The sequence below is a fragment of the Apis mellifera genome, linkage group LG6, assembly GCF_003254395.2.
Source record: "Apis mellifera strain DH4 linkage group LG6, Amel_HAv3.1, whole genome shotgun sequence".
In the NCBI taxonomy this organism is placed as follows: Eukaryota; Metazoa; Arthropoda; class Insecta; order Hymenoptera; family Apidae; genus Apis; species Apis mellifera.
This window is the reverse complement of record NC_037643.1, coordinates 1,568,224-1,592,077: the sequence shown is the minus strand read 5'-3', so window position 1 is coordinate 1,592,077 and position 23,854 is coordinate 1,568,224. Positions and strand designations below refer to the sequence as shown.

Genomic DNA, 23,854 nt, shown 5'->3' with positions numbered 1-23,854 from the left:
TTTTAATTTATACATTATTTTTTAACTTTTTTCTTTATTTGCAGAATAATTATTGAATTTCATTTTTACTTTGTTCTTGACGTTATCTTTTTTTCGTTTCTAATTTTGTCAACTTTTAATTTTGTTAACTTTTTTCTTATAATTTTATTTTTATGAAAATAGATAAATTACATTGTTTTGGGAAATAATTTTTTGGAAAAAGATCATTGTAATAATTTATAAAATTTTAAGATTTTAAATAAATCTATTTAGATAAATTTATTTAATCATTTTATATTATTTTTTCTAAAAAATGAATCTGAATAAAATAAATTTTCTGCAACTTGATTCTTATAATATTTTTTTGTTATTTGTTTTTATCGGTACATTTTTCTTCATTCGCTTTTTATTTTTTCGTTTAATATCATTTCTTTTTATATCTTTATGCAATTCTATTATTAATATATCTTTATAATTTCTATTATTTAATTATTTTTCTTATTGATAATATTTACATTTTATTTTTAATTATTGATAATATTTATATTTTCTAATATTTTATTATTAAATATATTTCTATTCTTTTTATTGATTTTTTTGTTTGTACAATTTTTCTTTTTTAAATTGTTTATTTTTTATCTCATTTCTAAAATAATAAAATTTCTATTTTATTATTTTGTCATTTTTTTCATTATTTTCAATCTTTTATGAACTTTATTTTTTTTATTTTTTAAAATATTCCTATTTTTTATTCTTATTTCCTAACAAAAAAGTTTTTCATTTCTGTTGTTTTTTTCGTTTCTCTCTCATTTTTTATTTTTTTCATTTATTTATTTATATTTAAATTACATATTATTTATTACATATTTTTCATTATAACAGTATTTTCTTCATTTTATTTTAATATGTTTATAATGTTTTATTCTTACTTTTGAATATCCAGGTAGAATATTTTTTTCTGATTTCAATAAATAAAAAGATTTTATATATTTAATATTTTTAATATTAAAGATTTTCAAATAAAATTGACATAAAACTATACATATTTTAACAATAATCCTTTCATATTTTTCTCTCCAATAAATTGTATCTTTTTTAATCCTTTCCTTGATTCTTTATTCTTTCTATGATATTACTCACTCCTCCTCTTGCTCTATCCTATTTCTCACTTTTCTCTTTTCGTATTATCATCCTTGCTCCAAATTTCTTCCATTTTCACGACCACTCTCACCCCCATTCCCCTCACGACTTTCTCTTCACCTTTGCCATTTTCTTTTTACCTCCTTATCCCTTCAATTTTTTTTCCTCTTTCCCTTCTCGCTTTTAGTTTTCCTTTTTCTTGCTTCGTTCTAAACACAACATTTCTATCTAAGATTCCGTATACGTTATTGCATCTACGTGTTAAAGCAAATTCGCCAAGAGACATTAGATCAGCTAAGACTGGCTGAGATAAGCGGCTTCCTAAATAGCGATTGTCGGCCAAGTCAGCCGGCTTGGATAGGTTATGTAGTTTCGGTATCACACTCGATGCTGCTACCTATGCCCTGCCTGTTCGGATCTATTCAACATGGATATACCGCGTATGTATACGGGGCCATATACGACATGTACATACAGGAGATATATACCACAGGGGGAACCGTTGGTGACTACCTCGAATTACGTGCAGTCTGACCATAGCGCTATTAGTAAGATGGATATGTTACGCTTACGGAAATATAGTACTCACTGAAGGGGAACAAAGGCGTTGTAATATTATTTAGGCCGCAAGAAATATGAGACGCGCCTGTGAAATTTATATCATGTACGAATGCGTCGGTTCAAGGTTGATTACGTGAGTAGAATTTGTAAATATATTTGTGTATGCGTTTTCATTAAATAATAAAAAGAAAGGAAAGAATATGAGTTTTTGTATTCAATTGTTTGTGTTAGATTGTTGTTCATTTCTAAATTAGATTGTTGTTTTCCTTTTTTTTTTATTATTTTTCTTTAATTTTTTTAGAATAGTGATCGAAATAGATCATATTTATAAATAATATATAAGTATGTATATATAGTAAGAGTATGTATATATATATTTATAAGTAAATTGAAATATGTATATACAGACTATTTAATTATTTTTCGAATATTTTTTAATTATTATTCCAATATCTTTGAATTTGTTGATAATATTGAAAAAACAATATTTTAAATGTTAACTGTTTTAAACAAAACATATATTTAATAAATGAGAAAAATGATACTTTTGAATAAGTTTGACATAAATTATTTGTTTTGAAGAATAAAAAGTTATAAATATTTGTATAAATAATTTCTTTTCTAAAATTGTTAGAAAGAAAAAGATCATTAAATAATTTTTAGAATTATAATGATAAGAAATATTTGAAATTATTTGTTGCATGATGTTAAATAGTAAAAGAAAGATAAATAATTTTTACAATTATATTGGAAAGATGAATGAAAACTAACTTAATAAATAGATAAAATTTGCATAATATTAATATGTAAAACTAATAAAACTTTTATATACTTTACATATTTTGATATGTTATAATTGCAATTTAAAATACTAATGTTTTACATGATAAATTATATAAAATTTTACAATATCATTATTAATAACTTTATAGTGAAATAAAAAATAAAAAATACGTAAAATATTTTTCAAAAAACATTTAAAATATGACTTTAAAAAAAGTAAATAAAAGAAAAAAATTACAAAAAAAGAGAAATAAACAAAAATAGTCAAAACAAAACGATATTGTAAAATATTTCTATTTCAGTTTGAATGATTCATTCTGTTGCAAAACTGAAATATCTTGTCTTTCCTTTTTTTTTATTAAATTAAATTTAATAAAAAACATTACATGAATCCTTTTACATTATTTGTCATTCGAATTCGAGCGATTAATTCATACAATTTCCTGTCGATTCCTCTGAAAAAAACCGACCAAACGAACACTTTCATTTAATCGGCGAACGTTAAATTTACGCGCTCCATTTATAAACTTTTTCCGCTCTGTTCACCGTAGTAAAATTTTCCATTCGAATGTTGAATTAAATTGCAAACAAAAAAAAAATCTAAAAAAAAGAGAAAGAAAGAAAAAATATGAAAAAAAAATAAAAAAAAAGGAAAGAAATCTAACAATGTGTTTGTATGTTCGGAACAATGAAACGGGGAACCGCATTGTATCGATACACCGTTTTGTCTCTGCACATGTCTGCACTTTTAACGAGTTGTAAGCATGAAACCTTTCGAAGGTGTGTATTTAAACAATATCGTCGCACAAAGACGATTCAATTGGTGCGCTCGTACGCGGAGCAATTAAAACTTCTCGCTCGTTTCTCGCGACAATTTCGAGCGTATAAATGTTCGCCAATCCTCTTTGGAAAAAATCGTTGCTTGTCGAAGAATTCGAGACAGTGGACATGGCGGTAATCCTTGTGTAAATGTGTACATTCGCACGGATGAAATATGCGTGTGGAATTAATTGCGGGCTGATCCTGATAGATGTATATATAGGGATAGATTTAACGAGAACATACAACAAGATATATAGGGTGTTCCAGAGATCAATCGATTTTAGATAATTTCAAAAAACTTTTGTAAAAATTATTGCTTCACAACTTTGTCAATGAATTATTAACGATTATCGAAAAATATATCGCTACGATAGTATTGGATATATATTATCAACGAGTTGTCTTGAACTCTCAATATAACTTGATGATTTGAGTTATATATATATAATAGTCAATGATTGTCATGACTGTCACAAAACACTATTCAAATATTATACATATAATAAATATATAACGTTTTGTAATTGCCGAATGTATTTCATTAATAATATATAAAAATAAAAATAATAAAAATAAAATCGAAAATTGATTTCTATATATATAAGATATTTTAAAATTATATTGATTTATAAAATATTTTTTATATTTTGGAACATAAGAATCCATTACATTTATATGTAATTTGATTTTTTTGTTGAATTAAAATAAATTTCTATTTTTTTTAGTTTTTTTAATGAGATTTTGTATTTAATCATTTATATAAATTTGTGAAAATGATAATATTAATTTTCTGAAAAATTTGGAAACGTCTTATTTAAATATAAACGTGATAATAAGAAAAAGAAATTTCTAAAGAAATCATTTATAAAAATAGTAGAATAGCATTAAATAGATATATACATTTTAAATAAAAAAAAATAATTATAAAATAACAATAGGTTTTCTTAGAATACAAAAATTTGTATATAAATATGTATATATTTTTAGTTTTAAATTAATTAAAAAAACAAATTTTTATCATAAAATATTAATAAAAAAATTTTAATAACAAAAAGATATTAAGTCATAAAAAGGTAGCATTAAAACAATATTTTTCTAGGAAAATTTTTCATTAAAAATTTTGATTGAATGAAAATATAAAAATTTAATGAAATTTTATATTAAAAGAGATTTTAGATATCTATTTTAAAAAATAATATAGGAAAAAAACTAACTTCTAAAAAAAAAATATAAATGTTTTATAATTTGATGAAACGAATGTATTATATAGAGAAAAATATATACATAATAGAAACATATGTATAATATAGACATGATTCAATATAGGAAATATATAAATACTCTAAAATCATAATTATTGTAATGCGAACTTTATAAATTTTATTGAATTTTTGTATATTGAATACTTTATGTACATTTGTATATAAGTAAGTATGTATATGTAAATATGTATTATAATTTTACAAAATATTGCTCAAAAATTTTTGCAAATCTAAAATGCATATAAAAATATATATAAAGTTTTTATTAATAAGTTTTTATTAATATATTTGTAGAATATATTTATTTAAATTCTAGAGATTAAAAAAAAAAGATGAAAAAAATATATATACAAAAATTTAAGATTTATTTATTTAATAAAAAATTAATTGACTTATTTATTAAATATATTAATATAAATCATTTAATAACAATATTTTAACAATAATTTATATTAAATGAAACGAGATAAAGATAGAATGAGATAGAGTGATATAACAGAGATATTAATTTAATAAATAAGTTTCAAGCAATATTTTTACATACTAATTTTTATTTTGATCCATAAAATTGATTCTTCAAAATCACTTATATACATAAAGAAAACAAAATTGTCAAGAATAATAAAACAAAATAATTATATATATACATATATATGTATATATTATTGATTGAATAAAAGTTAATAAAAATTTTGATACAATTGTACAAAATATTTGAAATCATTCAAAAGAATAATTGAGTAATTCTAATTTTTATTACAAATTTATTTTTGATAAATATAATTTAAAATTTGATTTCAATATATAAAGTATTATTTGATTAGAGAATGAAATTTTCGTTTAATGAGTTTAGATGGAACAAACAAAAAAATTCAATGAAATTTAATTTCTTGAGAATATTCGATATGCTGAAGACGTCTTTGTTCCAATGATTTTATATTAAATTTGTTATATTTCCTTCTTATTTATACAAGAGACCAAATATAGATTGGTTTCTATGTTTGTCATAGAGAAAAATTAAAAAAAAATTGATAGTTTTCTAAATTTGTATATTAAAAATTATATGATTAGAATATATAGTTTAAAATTTCGAGATTTATTTTTAAAGATTATTCTTTTTGCAAGTTATTAATTAATATATAAATGAAAGTAAAAAAATTGTTTCTTTAAGATTATCTTTCACCATATTATTTAATTAATTCGACAAACTAATTTAATTTTATTAAATTATAAGAAATTAAATTATAAAAATTCAAAAGAATAAATTGAAGAAAATTTAATAAAATATAAATAATAAAATATAAAAATTTAATAAAATATAAAATATGAATAAGGATTTGGATAAATAATATTAAATAAAAGTAAGAAATAAGGTATAGAAGTGAATTTTTATTTATCATGTATTTGTTTCTTATACAATTCGTTTTTTGTACAATAAAGTTGTAATATTGAATACATAATAGTTTCTAAAATAGATGTATTATATTATCTTTTCTAATTGCTAATTGGCGAATATAAATAAAAATAAATTAGAAAATTAAAATAAATGAAAATTTATAAAAAGAAATAATAGAAAAGATATAAGAAACAATAAATTTAAAAGGAATAGAAAAATTAAAAAAAAAAAAACAATAATAAAAATAAATTTAAGGTTGGTGAGATTCATCAAGATAATTAATTTTAAGATTATAAAAAGTTCTCATTTTGGCTATTCTATACGACTATTCGATTTATTGTTATTAGACACTTGATTAATTTCTATTTCCATCACATATATCATTAATTTCTATGATAAGTTCTCGGATAAAAGAGACATGATCATCGATTGTAACCTATAGAATTGATCTAGTAATCAAAGGATATTATAGATTAATGGGTGTGAAGACAGTACTCTTGACAGCCGCTTGATCTGTGACAGTACCTTCCGCATTTACCACCAGAGTGCTTTCCATCCCAATTCTCATAAGGTCTCGAATCCCATAATGTATATATGGCCTCCAATTCTATAAAATATACTTTTCGTTTGAAACGCTAGCACGTTGAAAATTCAAATTTCTAAATACCTGATATGTTCTCTAACAAATAATAAGTGAAACATATTGAAAATTATGAGAAATTCATCGTATTAGAATGCTCAAAATTTAAGTTCATGAGTAATAAAAAATATTTCACGAAATATGAATTTTAATGATGGATTATTAGATGGATTTAAATCTTTTTACGTATATAATTATTATGATTTGCAATTTATATATATAAATAATTAATATATTCTTAATTAAAATAGGAATGTATAGATCTGTATTTAGAATATATATACTATACATATATTATTTATATATAATATATGGAATGTATATAAAAGTATATGTATAATATAAAATATTTTTATTTATAAATCATTTGACAATATAAATAATATAAATTTTAAAATAAAGACAAATAAACATTATAATCATAATCTCGTATTGATATTAATTATTTATATTATAAGAAAATATTATATTTTAATAATTTTAATATAAATGTAACAATATATACAATATTATTGAAAAACTTAAATACAGTAATTTACATACTATTAAGATATTAAAATAAAATATAAATATTAAAATGATAGATAATTAATTACATAATTTTATTCAACTATATAAACTTAAAAAACTTTCCTAATTTAAAAAAAAAATAATTTAATATGGTATAAATAGTTTTATTTTTATTAGGTGATATTATATTTAGATAAAAGAAAGAATAATTATGATAAAAATATTAAAGTATATAAAAAACTCATATTAATAAGTTTATGTTTAAAATTAGGAAGTATCTTAATTGGAAAGTGAGGAAATAAATAATTTTTTAATTTATTCAAATTCATTTTGAATAATAAGAAAAATTTATGAAAGAAATTTCAAAATCAAAATTTCAATCAAAATTATAAAACTAATAATAAAAATATGTACAAATATATTTAATTATTTATATTTATATTTAATAAATCTTTTATTAAAAATTATAAAAATTTAAATAAATTTATAATTATATATTTATATAGCATATATATTTTTATAATATGTTTTATAAAATAAGATTATAGAGTGTTAGTGTTTCGAAGAATATCGGTTACAAACTATTGCAAAATTTGCAAAGTGATGATTCTTTTATTTCATTATAGAATGATAATTAAAGAAACGTTCTTGTTATATCTTTTTATTATATCTAGAACGAGAGAATATTTCTTAATATGCTATAAGTTAAACAGGATATTTTAAAAAGTTCAATTATTCGATTGAAAATATGTATTATTTCTTTACAAAAACCAAGAAGCTATAATGAAAATAAGATCAAACATCATACTTTCAGAGATATAAAGACCTTTGATTAATAAAATTTATTATATTACTTAAGTAAGTATAATGTTCAAGAAAACCAATTCTACAAACTTTCTTTTCATATCCAGTCGTTTATCTCGACTTTTAAACTTTTTATTCCTGCATTTTTAGATCCAATTAACAATTAGGAGAGATTATATTATATTTTACTTTAAAAGTTTTATATCTTTTACTTAAAAGAGCCATTATTTAATTCTTTCATTTAATCATTTATTAAACAGCCATCGAATTCACTAGATATTATATTTCATAATAACTGTTCTTCTTAAACATTGATTTTGTTAATAGTATTGATGTAAATTTATTTTATTATCCACATATTTATTAATATAGATAGTATTACTGAAAACTAATTGATATTTGTTTTTCAAATTAATCATTAATTTCTATATACACATATATGTATATATGTATATATAAATAAAAAAATTTATTATTACAAATTTTTAAAATTAAAATCGGTAATATTTTATATTATTCATCAAAATATTCATTTTTTTACAAACTTAAAACGCTAAGTTTAAAAGAAATATCATATTAGGCTATGTTAAGCGAGTAGTATCGTAAAAATTTTAACGAGGAAGAAGAACTATAGAAAGCTTTTACATTAGAAAGCCGAGCAAGAAGGTCACGTTAAAAACAAAGCGACACGTAGGGAGAATTTTATGTAGCGCGCGATAACAGCAACGGGTGTGCGCCAATATCTTCTTGTCGAGGATGGTGCACGTTTTTACGGTCGTCTTTTTGCACGGGCGCATAAAAGTTACGCTATTCCGATGTTCCTGGAAAACCGAACGACAATGGCCTCTTGGATACCAGCCAGATCTATATTTTTTTCTTCGGTTACGTTATCGACAATAATGAATATGCTTGTCTTGATACGATCATTCACAATTATAAAATTTGTCGAATCATCGAGAGAGAGAGAGAGAGAGAGAGAGAGAGAGAGAGAGAGAGAGAGAGAGAGAGAGAAATAAAAAGAAACGAGGAAAGATGATTTGTCAAAGAAATAATTTTCTGTTAATTTCAATGAGTTTAAAATATATTGTAAACGTTTAAGAAATCTGTTGTATAACTGATATTCAATTTTAATTTTTCTCAAGTTCTTTTTATTGTACATTAGATCTGTATTTTTCATAGATGAATTATATTTATATATTGATACTTATGATTTGTAAAATTTTATACATATCTTATATGAAGAATATTTTAGAATTTTATCTTTTAGAAATTTTTATTATTTTATTTCTACGAAATAATTTTGACTTATAAAATATTCAAGTTGGATAATAATTTTAATGCCATTTAAAAAATAGATTTTACTATAGAAAATTATCAAATCATCTATGTGATCTATAATTATAAAAGAATAATATCTATATTATATTAATATATAATATTATATAAGACTGAACATTTTTCTGGGAAATATAAAAATAATTTTTGAAAGGATACGAAATAAAAAAGTTTTAGTGTTTTTTTATGATAATACATATGAATTTTTTATGTTTTACTCGAAAAAATAAAGGTGAATTTTAATTTTTTAAATACAATTCCATAAATCCATTATATGAAAATATTAAAAATTTAAATATGTATTATATTATGATCTTCAATATTAGACAAAATCAAAAATCAAAATTACAAACGAAACATTAATATAATTATTTAATCAATTTACTAATTTTCTAACATCGATTATATAATAATTAATTTGCTATAATTATATCATTAATAGTTTTGCAAAAGAGCACAGAAGATACTCTTGAAAAATCTTAATGTCCTAATTTTAATGAAAAGTAAATTCTTTAAATTATAAGAAAATTATTCATCAAAATCACGCATGCAAATAATAGAAAAAACTTTTACAAGACAATCGAATTATTTTCCACATTATAATACACATTGAATTGTCTCAGTTTCAGGACAGATTCGAACATCCTTAATTATAATTCTTAAATTATAATTCACGAGATAATTAAATGCCAAAACGAAAAATAATTTCGTTTGTATGACTCGAAAACTAATACTGACTAATTATACATACGAAAAAGCTGTTTAAAATCTTATTCTTAACAACATTTTTCAAACACATTGAAATCGTTTAGCATTTACATGTTGTCCCAGAGAAAGAAAAAGATACAAAAAAACCTAAACTCCGGGAGCAAAGAGAGACAGAGAGAACGAGAAACGAGAGCAGAGACAGAGAGCAACGAGATACGTAGAAGGAAAATAATTACCATGGAAAGCGTAAATCGCGAAAAGATCGCGAGATCATCCTCAAACGGCGTTAACAACACCGCGTCGCGTCCAATTAAAAAGATTATTAATTAAGCTTACTAATTAATAGCGCGCGAACCGACGTAATATTACGTTTTAATTACCGGGTATCATCTTTTTCAATCCGTGTCGTTGCGGTGGTGTATGGTGGTTGGGGGGAGGGGGGGGGTGGAGATAAAAAAGCAAGACCGTCCGACGACGTTCTTAAATCCAATTAATTTCTACGACTATTAATGAGCGAGCCGCTCGACCGTTACCGAGGTCGATGTCCTCCACGATCTCTCTCCGCGACCTACACTAACGCCCACCGCGGGAAGAGGTGATGCAAGATTATTGTGGATATTAAATTTCACTGTACCGGCCGCCTCTGCACGCCCCGTGGCCGGATATTAAATTTTAGTCCCAGTAAGCAACGCCGCCACCCGGGCATAATACTTCGCGCTACCTACGTGAAAATCGCCCTCTAGACCTCTCTTTGCCATCTCTCTCTCTCCCCCCCCCCTCTCTCTCTCCCTTTCCTCCCTCCCCTTTTTCCTCGCCCAATGTAGCCGTATAATTCTTCTTGCTTCGTGCCTCGTGCACCTATCGGTTCGGTGTTACTGCATCTGCGCCCGTGAAATGTCCCTTGGGCTTTTATTGCCATCTCCTACCACACCGTTCCGCGGAATATTACATTTTGGCAGATAGGCGAAATTATCGATTATACGATAGCGCGACGCTTTTCACATAGAATAATAGGGTTCGAGAGGAGGGATCCGCCGCAAAACCGAACCATCGCGGCCATTAGTTGGCCGTATTCTTTCTGCCGCATATAGGAGCTTTCACGTGCATTTCAAGAGCATGGAATATAAGGGAGAGATCCTCTCGTTCCGATGTTTCTATGAACATAATAGAGGAATGGAATTGTGGAGTGGAAGTGTGTATCTTATCGAAGGTTTCCCCTTTGTTGGAATAATTGATAAGCATGTAATATCGAAGAGGAGAATTTGCGATAAAGAGAGGAAATTATGGTTTTCTGTTAAATACGAAACTTGTATAATTATAGAGAATTAAATAAATAATTTCTTTACTCTGTAATGTTAATTAAAGTAATATACTTTAAATAGTGATATGTTCACAAGATATTTATGTATCAGAATATCGCTAGTTTTATATATTGTATAATTTAATACATTGATTATTGTGTAACTAATGTATCATTTATTTTTTATATAACTTTTACTTATGAATAATATTTACTGTAAATTTTTCTGATTTGTATATCATAAATATGTAAATAATTTGAAATAATCTAAAAATATAATCTATAAGTTAATTCGGTATTTTTTTAAAATAAAATTATTATTTATTTAAAGAAAGATTATAACTTTTATTTTTTAACTTTGATTTTGTTCTATTTTTCCAATTTTTGACTTCTCTGATAAAAAATAAAAAATGGTAGTTTTCATGTAACGAAATCATCAATTGTTTTTTGTGTACCTCTTTCAATATTTGAAAATGTATATCTGTCCAATGATATTTAAACGTTTGAAATTTTGAATGAATGATTGACGAATAAAATACGTGACTAATCTGCACGAGAGAAGCTTTATTTAGATTTATTTTATAGTTCTAAAAACAAATATTTTTTTAAAACTTGATATTTTGCGTAAACTTTAAAAGATTTTTACTTTGTCAGTTCATCATTCTCATAAATCAATTAGTGTTAACAGCTATTTGCATTGACAGTTTAAATAAATTGTTCTTTTTTATATCTCATTAAATGAAAAATTATAAATGTTTAAATTAAACTTAAAGAGAGCTTAAGTAAATCTAATATTTCATTGCAAAATAATTTTTTGTCATGTTACAATAAAGATATCTGAGAAAAAATATATAAAAACAAGTATAACAATTAATGTTAAATATCAATCAATCAATTATCATTATTAATTTACCAATATTCAATTCGTATCAATCCATCAATTGTTGTGAATAAAAGATTGAAATCATCGCACAAAGAAAGAAGATATCTTACCTCCTTGTAGCGAAGGATAAATATAGAAGGATGGTTCTTGCAACCAGGACACGACGCGCACCAAATCTTTCACGAAGCTAGGAACGACGCATCGCAATACCGCCGTGCAACCCCTAGACGCACCTCCGATCACTTCCACGTCGACTTTGTATGCTTGAGCCACCACTGTGAATAAATAATAATCAATTTAAATAAAATTAGATTTGCTTGTATATGTAACTCTAAGGAGAAAAATTTATCTATTTTGGTACAAATTTTATGAAAAATTATACATTATTATTTTTTGGAATTATATTTTTGTCAGTAAAATCTTTATAAAAAAAAATAAAATCCAAAATATTTCAATGCAAAAATTATTATTTCAATGCAAAAAGTTTTGTATATTTTTCATAAATATAAATGAATATGTTATATTTATATTTTTTCTTCTGATATTAACTTATAATAATAATTTTAATAAATTTTATTATTAAATTTGATAATTGAATATTATAAAAAATCATATTTTGAAAATTTCTAAATACTATACTAAATATTATAATATTGAAAGTTAATTTTAAATAATTTATCTATAGAAAGAGAGCATTCAATATGATATTGAAACAATATTTTATATATTTTGTAAAATTTTTTTTTAATTTATATATAATTTCAATATTTAATATAATTTCAAATTTAAACTTTTATACAATATTATAATCTTTTATAACTTTTATTTAATAAAGTTATTGAAAATTTGCATATAAATAGCTTGAAATATATTTTTAACAACACTATATATTATTTTTTTATATATTAGTGAATATATTGAATATTTGATCTTGTTTTAGCATAAAAATCTGCAATTATATTATTACTAATAGTTAACATTATCATATATTATAAGACTAAAATAAATCATTACAGAGCACAAATTTGTATTATCCAAATTTATTAATTATTTTCTACAAATTCAAATTATTTTTATTTTAATTTTTGTTTTTATTTCTGCCCAAATAAATTTGGCTTACTCAATTTCTCATATTATCATCAAATTTTATTACAAATATCGAAACAAAAGTTTATTCATTATTTTACTACCAATATTTTTCTTTTGAATTTCGTATTTAATTGCAGCACGCCAACAATGATATTGATAAATATTCATGTGTGAATAAGATCTCATCGTCATTTAAAGTTATATCTTTAATGAGCGATCCTACAGATTTGCAGAGTTAATTTTAGTATTGCGAAATACGGTCATTGAAATAATTTCACAAAGGATTTGTGACAAGTTTGCGTTGATACTAATTTATATGATTTTAGAATATAAGCTATCATAGTTTTCCTTCATGTAAATAACACACAAATTTACATATGTACACTAATATCTATTCAGAGGATATTTCAGATTAGATTATTCTACAAATGGTATTGAATAAACTAATAGAAATTAATTTTTTTGTTTGAAACAATATTTTTGAAAAAATTGAACGAAAGAACAATTGAACAAAAGTTTTTGAAATTTATGCAGGAAAGGAATTCAATAATCTTGAAATATATTATCAAGGATTCTATTATGAGAATATAACTCTGTTTAGTTTTAAATTAGAATTATATATAAAAATATGTTAAATAGAATATATTTTTAATGTTTAGAATAGCGTTGAATTAATTTAGTTTGAATTAGATTTAGGTTAATGTTTACGTATTAGATTACATAATTTAATTCTAACTTCAATTAAACTCGGTCAACATCAAATCTATTTATTTAAATAACTCAATAATTATTCGGTCGCATTGTTTTTAGTAAATAAATAAAAACACATTATTGTTATATATTAAAGTTTATTATATGTTATATATTTTCTACTCTTGATTGAAAGCCAATTTTCTTTCAATTTATTAAAAAATGCTGTATTTGATTATTAAAAACGAATAAAAAAATATATAAATTAATTACGAAAGAGAATACTTTTACTTTTTTAAGATTGAATACATATAATGGAAAAAATTAATAAAGATTTTTATTTACGTAATAAATTTATGTAATAAATTGAATATATCAAGATATAAAATATATTGTTACAAGTATTTGTAATTTTTTTTGTTAAGATAATTGCAATATTAATAAGTTGTTTACGACAGATTGTGACAGGTGAGAGAATTATATACATATTTTCTTGAATAAATAATTCTGTTATGCATTCATTAGTACAAAGATAACAATACAGCAAATTTATTATACAATTGTATCATGTTATAAAATATTAATTAGAATCTAAATAATTTAATACTATTGAAATTTCATAGAGAGTTCATAAAAACTATTAGATAATACATTGGAAATTTTATATTCGTTGAAATTTAATACTCATTATATTTTTTCGACAAGAAATGTTTTGATATTTATCTAAAAATTCAATATTTGTTGGCGAAAGTTTCTTATTGTATGATTCACTTTTATATTATCACGACTTTTTAACAAAACTTCTATTTAAATTTCTATTTAAAATTTTATTTATTATTATTTAATAATAATATTAATTTAATAATAATATTAATATTAATTAATATTTTAATTGATTCAAAACTAAGAATTGATTATTTCTTTTTTTAATTACTTTTTTTTTTACTTATATTTACTTTTTTATTATTTTGTTAATATTTTTTTTTTATTTATTTTTATACAAACAATTGATTCCACATTCATCTAATTCGATATTTCATTATTCAAGAACAGATTAATATAGAATATTAATTTTATAAAGTAAACTTCTATATTCGCCATTAAACTTAAAAAAAGGCTCGAGCTATAAAAGATTAAGAAGAGATATGCTGTGTCCATTTAAGTTTTCCATGTTCATATCGGTACAAAATGTAGTTTAAAAGCAGATATTTAAGATTATGGACATAAAATATAGAATAATTTTGGATTATGCAAAATATGAATAGAACATAATATTTTATATATAAGATTTTCCTAATCTTAATAATTTATTTAATTATCACAATCAGATCATTCACAAGTTTTGTATACTATATTATTATATTATTTGAATATTTTTTGTACCCATATTGTACAATATTGCTTTCTTTTGGATAAATTATTTTATTTTTTTATTTCTCATTGTAGATATACATTTGTAACATAAATGTTTCCTTTGCTGATTTTTTTTATTATTTTTCTTTTTCTGCTGTCCCTTTTATTTTTTCTATATCATTTATTATAAGCGCTTTTGCTTAATCTTGTTAAGTTCGAATTCTTGTCATCTATTGTTTTTGAATCAATTCATTGAATAATTCTTGAAAAAAAATCTCTTCAATATATTCATTTTTATTCGAATTTGGATTTGCTATTATAAATAAGAAATATGCATTTATGATATTTTTTTGCATAATACATTCTTTTACCAATTAACTTTAATTCCATTATAAGATATAGTAATAACTGTCTTAAATTAAAAGTAACGAATAATTTTTAGAAACTTTTGGAATGAAATAACATTTTTTCAAATTTCCTAAATAACCGGTTCGAAGAGCTATTTCCCCTTGGATTCTAGGTTTAATTCGTTCCTCAAAGATAAAGGAATCAAATTATTCTACTGTTCATAAATTTTTACGTATTGTTTTCGCTCATCCTGAAATATCCTAAACATACAGCCGCACACACGCATGTATACAATGCACAGGGTGTCACATCGTTACTCCTCGTCGACAACCGGGTGAATCTCGACGTCGGCGTTAGGGAAGCGGCGAGGCGTGAGGCGACGCGGGCGTAACGAACGCCTCGTCCTCGACGTCTGCTGGTCGTTTTTCTGCTTTCCTTTTTTGTTTCTACCGTCGCCCACCCGCTCGAGAGGCACTGTACTCTTCCGGAGATTTTATTTACGTGGAAATTTCAAGGGCGACGGCCAGCAAACCTGCGACCCGCTCTGACACGCCGACGACGTCGCGACGCCGACGAAGACACACTCTTTCTTTCTCTCCTCCTTTCGTATTGCGCTCGTCCCTACAACACGCTGAACTTTTCTTCTTCCCATCGTCTTCGTACACCGCCTTCTATTTCGAAACCTAGCCTCTCCCGTCTCCCAGTCAACCCCTTTTTATCCTCTCCGTTCACCCCTTTTCGTTCGGTATTCCGTGTCCCAACGTCCATTTTCAATGGCCCTGTCACGTTACCCGGTAACGATATTCGGCCAATTTTTCACGGAATTCGAATTCCCTCTTTTATTTTCCAGCGCGACCCTCGCCGCGGCCTCCAATGTTTTCCCGTGCTCCCCGGGAAAGCTAATAAACGCGTTGATCGAGCGGCGTGGTGGAACGCGAACCCGACATGCCGATGGAAATTCTTCTGGAAATGAAAACACTTAAACGCGGCGCGGCCGTCGAACGCGATTCGAAATTGGAATCTCGACGTAGCACTCGAAGGATGCAGAGGAAATCCGGTCGGTATGTGATTGGTGCGCGATGTGGGTTAGATAGTTTGATTGGAAAGAGAAAGAGAGAGAGAGAAGGAGAGAGAGAGAGAGAGAGAGAGAGAGAGAGAGAGAGAGAGAGAGAGAGAGATTTTTTTTTCGGATCGTTCGTTATTTGTGTTGTTTCGAGTGGAAATAAAGAAAATAGAAATAAATCGCGTTGTTATGCGAGTGAAAAATATAAGGAAAATATTTGCTCCACAATGTTTTTGTATCGGGTTTCGTATTGATCGGTTACGCCAGGGAAAATTAAATCTTTCATCGTTAAAAATATTTTGATGGAACTATAGGAATGGGTATCAAGAAGAAAATTCACAATAGAGTTAAAATTACGTTAAAAAGTATTTGATAATTGTACTAACGATTTCTCTCAATTTTGATAATATTGTTAAGAAACTTTTTATCATTTATTTAATCATTAATTATTAATTTAAAATTTCATCAAGAAAAAATTTTATATTTTTATTCATATTTATGAAATAAAAACAAATTTTACATATTTGATTTCAAATATTTTATGAACTCGTGAATAGATATAGTCATATATCTCTGTATATATATATATATATATATATATATATATATATATATATATATATATATATATATATATATATATATATAGTAAACCTATCGATATCTGTTAAATTCAAAAATCAAAAAAGCTCAACGAGAAATGAAAAAAACAATCAGAATATATTCTGACGGATATTTTTAAACAATTAAAATTCTGATTTTGAATACTGGCAATATAAAAATGTCAATAATGTAATATAATAAAATGGTTGAATTAGATTATAATGATTGAACGTTATTTTAACATTATTGATTATTTTAAGATTTAGATTAACATCAAAGAAATTTAAATGAAATGGATAAAAATATGATTTTCAAAATTTTTCCTATTAAAATTTTATTTTTGTTAGAAAGAATATAAAGAAATTTAAAAAAGAAATTGGAAAAATTGAAATTATTAATTAGAAAATTAATTATTGTTAATAAAATTAAAAAAAATATTTAATTTAAAAAATTAGTAATATGTTTAATTTCTGATTTTATTGTATTTTATATTAGTTTTAAAACTAAAATTTGAAATTAAGATTTTTGATCTTATTAGATTTTTCTAATGAAAAAAATTTCATAATTTATTTATTATTAATGTTATTCGAAAAAAAAAATTAGAAAAGCAGGAATAAATATATATATTGATTAATTACATTAGACAAAATTTTTTTTTATTAAATAATATAGGCTGATTAAAATAAACATTTATTATCGAAGAAAATAGATAATAAAATAACGTATTATATTTATATATTTTATATGAATTATAATTATATTTAATAGTGAAATATTGTATACATTTTTTATACTAATAATTTGATAATCAATTGTGTTATAATATAATACTATAAAATGAAATGTTTCATCAGTAGAAATATGTAATTTCATTAATATAATATTTCATTAAGAAAGAAAAGAAGAAAAAATATCATTAATATTAAAAGTTAAAATTAAATAGTAATATAAAGAGAAATAATTTTTGTTTCAAGCGTATTTAATTTTCAATTTCGATGTTTCTAAGTGTGTTGTTAATTCAAAGTAAGGTACGAGAAAGATAATCGTATAATGTCTGATGAGAAATATAGGAGATTGAACAATTAGTTCACGTAATAGCCCTCCTATAGTCAAACAGATTGCAAACGGTTGTTTATTCTGGTCTTTTTACCGGCTATTTGCATATTCAAATTGGGCAAATAGTCTTTGTTTCACATTCATTTACCCAAGACGAATTTTGTCTAAAGTATAATGCAAGCTCATTTCGTTCCATTTTGATAGTGTTAATAACAGTGCTAGTAGCACAATTCTTCATTAAGAAAAATAACATGAAGAAAATAACATCAAAATAGCATCAAGAAAAAGAAAATATTTTTTAAAACTTAAGTTTCGATATTTAGATAAATAGAAAGCTATTCACAAACTAAACTATTAAACTATTTATTCATTAAAATTTAGAATCTACACGGTCAAAATTATTTAATAAATAGAATATCTGTTTTATTTTTTGATTAATAAATTTTAAACAAAAAAGTGATTAATATTACAGAATTTCATACCTCAAAATCATGATTTTTTCAAATTGATATATTTTTATCATCTTTCAATGTTATAAATATGTAAAGATCATATACATTTTTCAAAATATCTTTTCTTTTTTCGAATATACTTAAAAGTTTTTTAAACACTTATTGAATTATTAAGATTTTTTACTATATAGATTTGAACCTATTTATAATATAATATATTTTATCACATTTATAAACATTTCTGAAAGACTGATATTTCTATAGAATTTCATGTAAACATCTCAATAAACATCTTTTAAATATAATTCAATATATAATAATTATTAAAATTATTTATTGATTTTTTAGAATTAAATCTTATATATTTCACATTCTGATTTTTAAATTTCAGCTATTTTTGTTTAGATTTTAAAATGTAACTAAAAAATTTTCCATAAACACAAAATGATAAACTTTAAGATATGAGATGAATTAATATATCACATCTTTGATAAATTTTATCTTCCTAATACTACTAAAGTTAAAATCTATCTTGTGGTTATTATTGGTGATTATTCAATATAAAGTTCAAAGTCTATGTTTCTAGGATCAATCTTGACGAGTTCAGTAATTGCTGGACCATAAAGCTTGAGGTTCCGAGTTTGAACTTGTTCTTAGTGGATTTCATGTCTCTAGGGTTTCGGAGTTTGAGGTTATGTGATCTCAGAATTATCATTGGAGCATATCGTGTTTCTATAGTACGAAGATTGTGGTCTTGTGTTCTACAATTGTGTGTCTAAAATTATACTTATAGTTTCTTATGCTTTCTGTTTGAAATTCAAGTCTTAGAAATCTCAAGTCTTATCTAAGTTTTAAACATGTTGTTTTATTATTTCAAATTCTTTTTCTTTTTGTATATTTTTTAACTTTTTCTTTATTTTATTTATTTTCTCATTTCTGATTTTATTTATTCATTTTGATTATTTTAAGTATTCTTAGAAATACTCAAAAGTTTAAAGAAATTATATATAAAAGGATATTTTTTTATTTTAAATTCTTTGGAAATATTCATGAGATAAAAATGTAGAGAATTATTTATAAATTTAATTTTAATAAAAGATATAAATATTCATTATAGATAAAGTATAAAAATTGTAAAATAAAAATCTTTATATAAATATAGAAAATACAAATTATAAAATAATAATAAAAATTCACTGTGATCTATTATATCTATATTATTAATATTAGAAAACTATAATATTTTTTATTCGTAAATGGTTACTAATTAATGGATAGATAAATTGAATTATTAAATTACCGAATATAGATTCTCTTATTTTACATAAAAAAATATTTTATCGTTATTTCTATACTGTTAGTATTTTTAGAAATAAGATTTTATATATGAATAGGAAATATATGTATTCTGATTATTATATTTGGAGGACGATTGATTCTAGAAATTACATTAAATATAAAAATTGATATATAAAAATGTTTAATTAATTGTATTAAATTAAAATAAGCAATTGAAATTTAAATAAGTGAAATAGATCATTATTTTATTCCATCTCTGGCTTATATTCAAAAATTTATAAATTAATAAATAAATTCCAATATTTTCGTGTAACTTTTATTATTATTATCATTATTTTATACGAAACAAAATTTATTTCTTTTAACTTTAACTTTCTTTTAAATTTATTTCTTTTAGAATTAATTATTTCAAAGATGTTTCTATTATTATTTTGCAAGATATTCTTTTGGAATTTTAGAAAAAAGGAAAAATGCAAAATAAACTAATCACAAAAAACATGATTTTATAATTATTCACAGTAATATATATATATATATATATATATAGAAAAAAATTTTTTAAAATGTTAATTTCTATACATATTAAAAAAATCTATTCTATACAATCTATATTCTATACAATATTAAAAAATCAACAAATTTAAAAATAACGTCTATTAAAGAATAATCGTTTTTAATCATATAATTTCTGATTCACATAGAATCATCGCTTAATCTCTTTTACACTTTGTTCAAATTTTATTTTTATCTGCAATCTATAAATAATAATATTACATTAATCAATCATAATTGACTAAACTTGTTGTTTTTATTAAATAGATACAGCATACAAATTACACGAAACAAAATATATAAAATTTAATTCTTGTTGGTCATTTACGATATCACTTGAGAATTAAACACCGCAATAACAAGCACATTAGGCAGGTCAGTTAGAAGGAATAGGAATGCAAAACAGATACGTCCCTCGTCCATGCTTTTCTTACCCCGAGGAAAACGCTTCTTCTTGTTCCGGAAACGGGGGATAGGAATAACATTTCGGCGAAATGGGGTGAAACAGTATCGCGTTGTCGCGTTTCCGCCGCTTTTGGATTTTCTTCCCGTTTCCCAAACGGGATGCAATGGACCGCGAAAACTTCCGGTTCGGACCGGAAGTCTGAGCCAGCTTGGGATAGAAATTTCTTTCGTTAAACCGAAAGCAGGAAGTAAAGTTTTAATTAACGGCCACACGTCCGGGCCAGAACTTTATAGCCGCGAGGGAGTAGTTGGCAATCCTGAAAGCGTCGGGTCGACCTCGCAGCTGCCACGGATTTGCATTCAGATTGCATTTTTTTTCTCTTTTTCTTTTTTTTTTCTTCCGTGCTCTCTCTCTCTCTCTCTCTCTTTTTTTTAAAGAGGTAATTACACTGAGCTGTACTCGGAGAAAACCCGGCCGCGTCTCATCTGCATCCGGCCGGGTTTAAAACATCCTTCGTCAGAACTTGTTCGGATTTCGCTTTTTCCTTCCTTAGAGGAACATGACCGGCGCATCCCCTAATGATTTTTTAATTGCTTCCCCTATTCTTCCAAACGCCCCCTCCCTCCTCTCCAGCACAATCAACGCTCGTTTGCGCTTGTGTTCTTTCGCTCGATATAAATTGTAATCGTTCGTTCGTATTTAATCGTATTTAATGTTTTTAACAATATAATATCTAATGTTAAAATTGCATGTGATATTTCTGAAGATGTAAGAAATAATAAGAGGAAATTTGAAATTTGAAAATAATCTCAATCTATTGGAATCTATCTTCAATAAAAAAAAAAAGAGTAAATGAAATATTGAAATATAGATATATAACTTGAAGATAAAGTAAAAACTCTAAAGTTCTGCATATTTATTATAATATACAAAAACTTGTATACAAAATTCTCAAATTTTATGTAAATATGGATTATTTAAAACAATTAATATAATATTTGCATAAAAATCTTTATATAAAAGATGTTAATTATATTCGTAAGAATCTGATGATCCAGTTTAAATGTTAAAACAAGTGTAAAAGTTAGTAAAAATAAAAAAATGTTAAAGCTTATTTATTAAATTATAAATTATTTATTAAATTTGACTTCTAAACGTTAAATGAAACAGAATTTTAATATTAATATCTATATGAATAACAGATAATTCACGATTTTAATCTATATAAATTTAAAAGTTTCTTTAATCTACAAAAGAATATATAGTTTATCATAATACTATAAATACTTTTATTTTTTTAAATGTATAAAATTACATAATTAGATTAGAAAATATCATTTCAAAAAAGATATCAAATATATGATCAAATATAGAATCTCGTAAAAACTTTTTCTAAAATTAATATTTTCTTTAATATCTTTTGTCCCAATTTCATCGCAAAAACTTCCAGAAAATCCAAATATAAATTTCAAAGTTAAGCACTAATGAGTTGAAAAATTAATTAGTTAAAATTTCAAATAAAGTTACTTTACTGTTCTTCATATAACTTTAACGTTACAATTAGTAGTAGTTATTTGATGACTTGAATAATAAATTATTATTGACCTAACTTTATTCTTAACTTCAATGAGCTAAAATTTTATCCATCGTTGACTTCTTTTAATCCAAATTATAACCATAATAATTATTGTATAATAAATCAATAATTCTATGCTTCTTAGATATTTTTACATTCAGTATCTAAATAAAATTGTTTTCGCTGCCAACAGTATAAAACTTTCTTACCTGCCCTAACCTGGACGTCACGGCTTAACACTCTGCCGACAGAATTGCTCGCCACGCATCTATAAGCCGCGCTGTGCACATCCTGACGGAACGCGGCAGCCGGAAACGGCAAAAGGACTAGCGTGCCGTTCCTGAGCACCCTCCTCACTCCCGGTACGTCGTTGACCGGATGTCCGTCCGCGGTCGACCAATCGATGTTGAGCGGGGGGCTTCCTGTCGCGGTGCAATCCAGCCAGGCGCCGCTCGAATTCGAAAATTCGACCCTCGAGGGCGGCTCCATCACGAAGCTTGGTCCCCGTAAATGTGCGTCGAAACCGTGGCCGCCCGCCGATGTCACCGCCGCGGCTGCACCTGCGAATAAAACGAAACGTTCAACGATGGAAAATTCGCATAAATCTGCCGGCTGATTGCGGAAAAACGGCGCCGAATCGCATTCACCGGCCCGACACGCGACAGTTTAATTGCCACGTAAATCCCGTTCCTCCTCGATTTTTGCATATTTCCCTCATGGTTCCGGCCTGTGCTAATAAAAAGCTTGGAGCTCATTCGTTTACTGGGTTTTCCATCTTTATATTTCACTGAGATTATAAATCATGATTTTTGATGCTCGTTCTTAATAAGTTTATTGATTAGAAGTGATTATATATTTGTCGATTTTTTTTTACTACTTTATGATGATTTTACATCGTTATTGTAATGTTGAAAATATTAAAAATATGATTGTTTTCTTAAGTGGTAAGTACCATAAATGTCACAATATTGTTTTAAATATCTGTTATGTTCTTTAAAAAGAAAAAAATAATTAGATATTAAAATTATCAATCTATAATATCTACACATAACATATACATAATTATGCATTACTATGCATTATGACTAAACTTAAGGTACTATTGTAAAAGTAATTATATATAATTATCCTATTTGAATGAATAATAAAATAATATTAATAATTTATAACAATTATAAAAATGAAAAATTTACAAATAGTTAATTTTCATTTGACAATTTTAGTATTAAATAAAACAATCTATA

The 23,854-nt window shown here is 24.5% G+C and overlaps 1 protein-coding gene across 13 annotated transcripts in view; it reads right to left on the bottom strand.

Moving 5' to 3' along the window:
* Positions 1–23,854, bottom strand: part of Abscam (Dscam family member AbsCAM) — a 198,726-nt gene that overhangs the window by 48,149 nt on the left and 126,723 nt on the right. For all 13 annotated transcript variants that reach the window (XM_026441101.1, XM_016912485.2, XM_006558109.3 and 10 more), the window contains 2 exon segments: positions 22,820–23,170; positions 12,234–12,398 (listed from right to left, as the gene is read on the bottom strand). In XM_026441101.1, coding sequence (XP_026296886.1) covers positions 12,234–12,398; positions 22,820–23,170 — 516 coding nt within the window.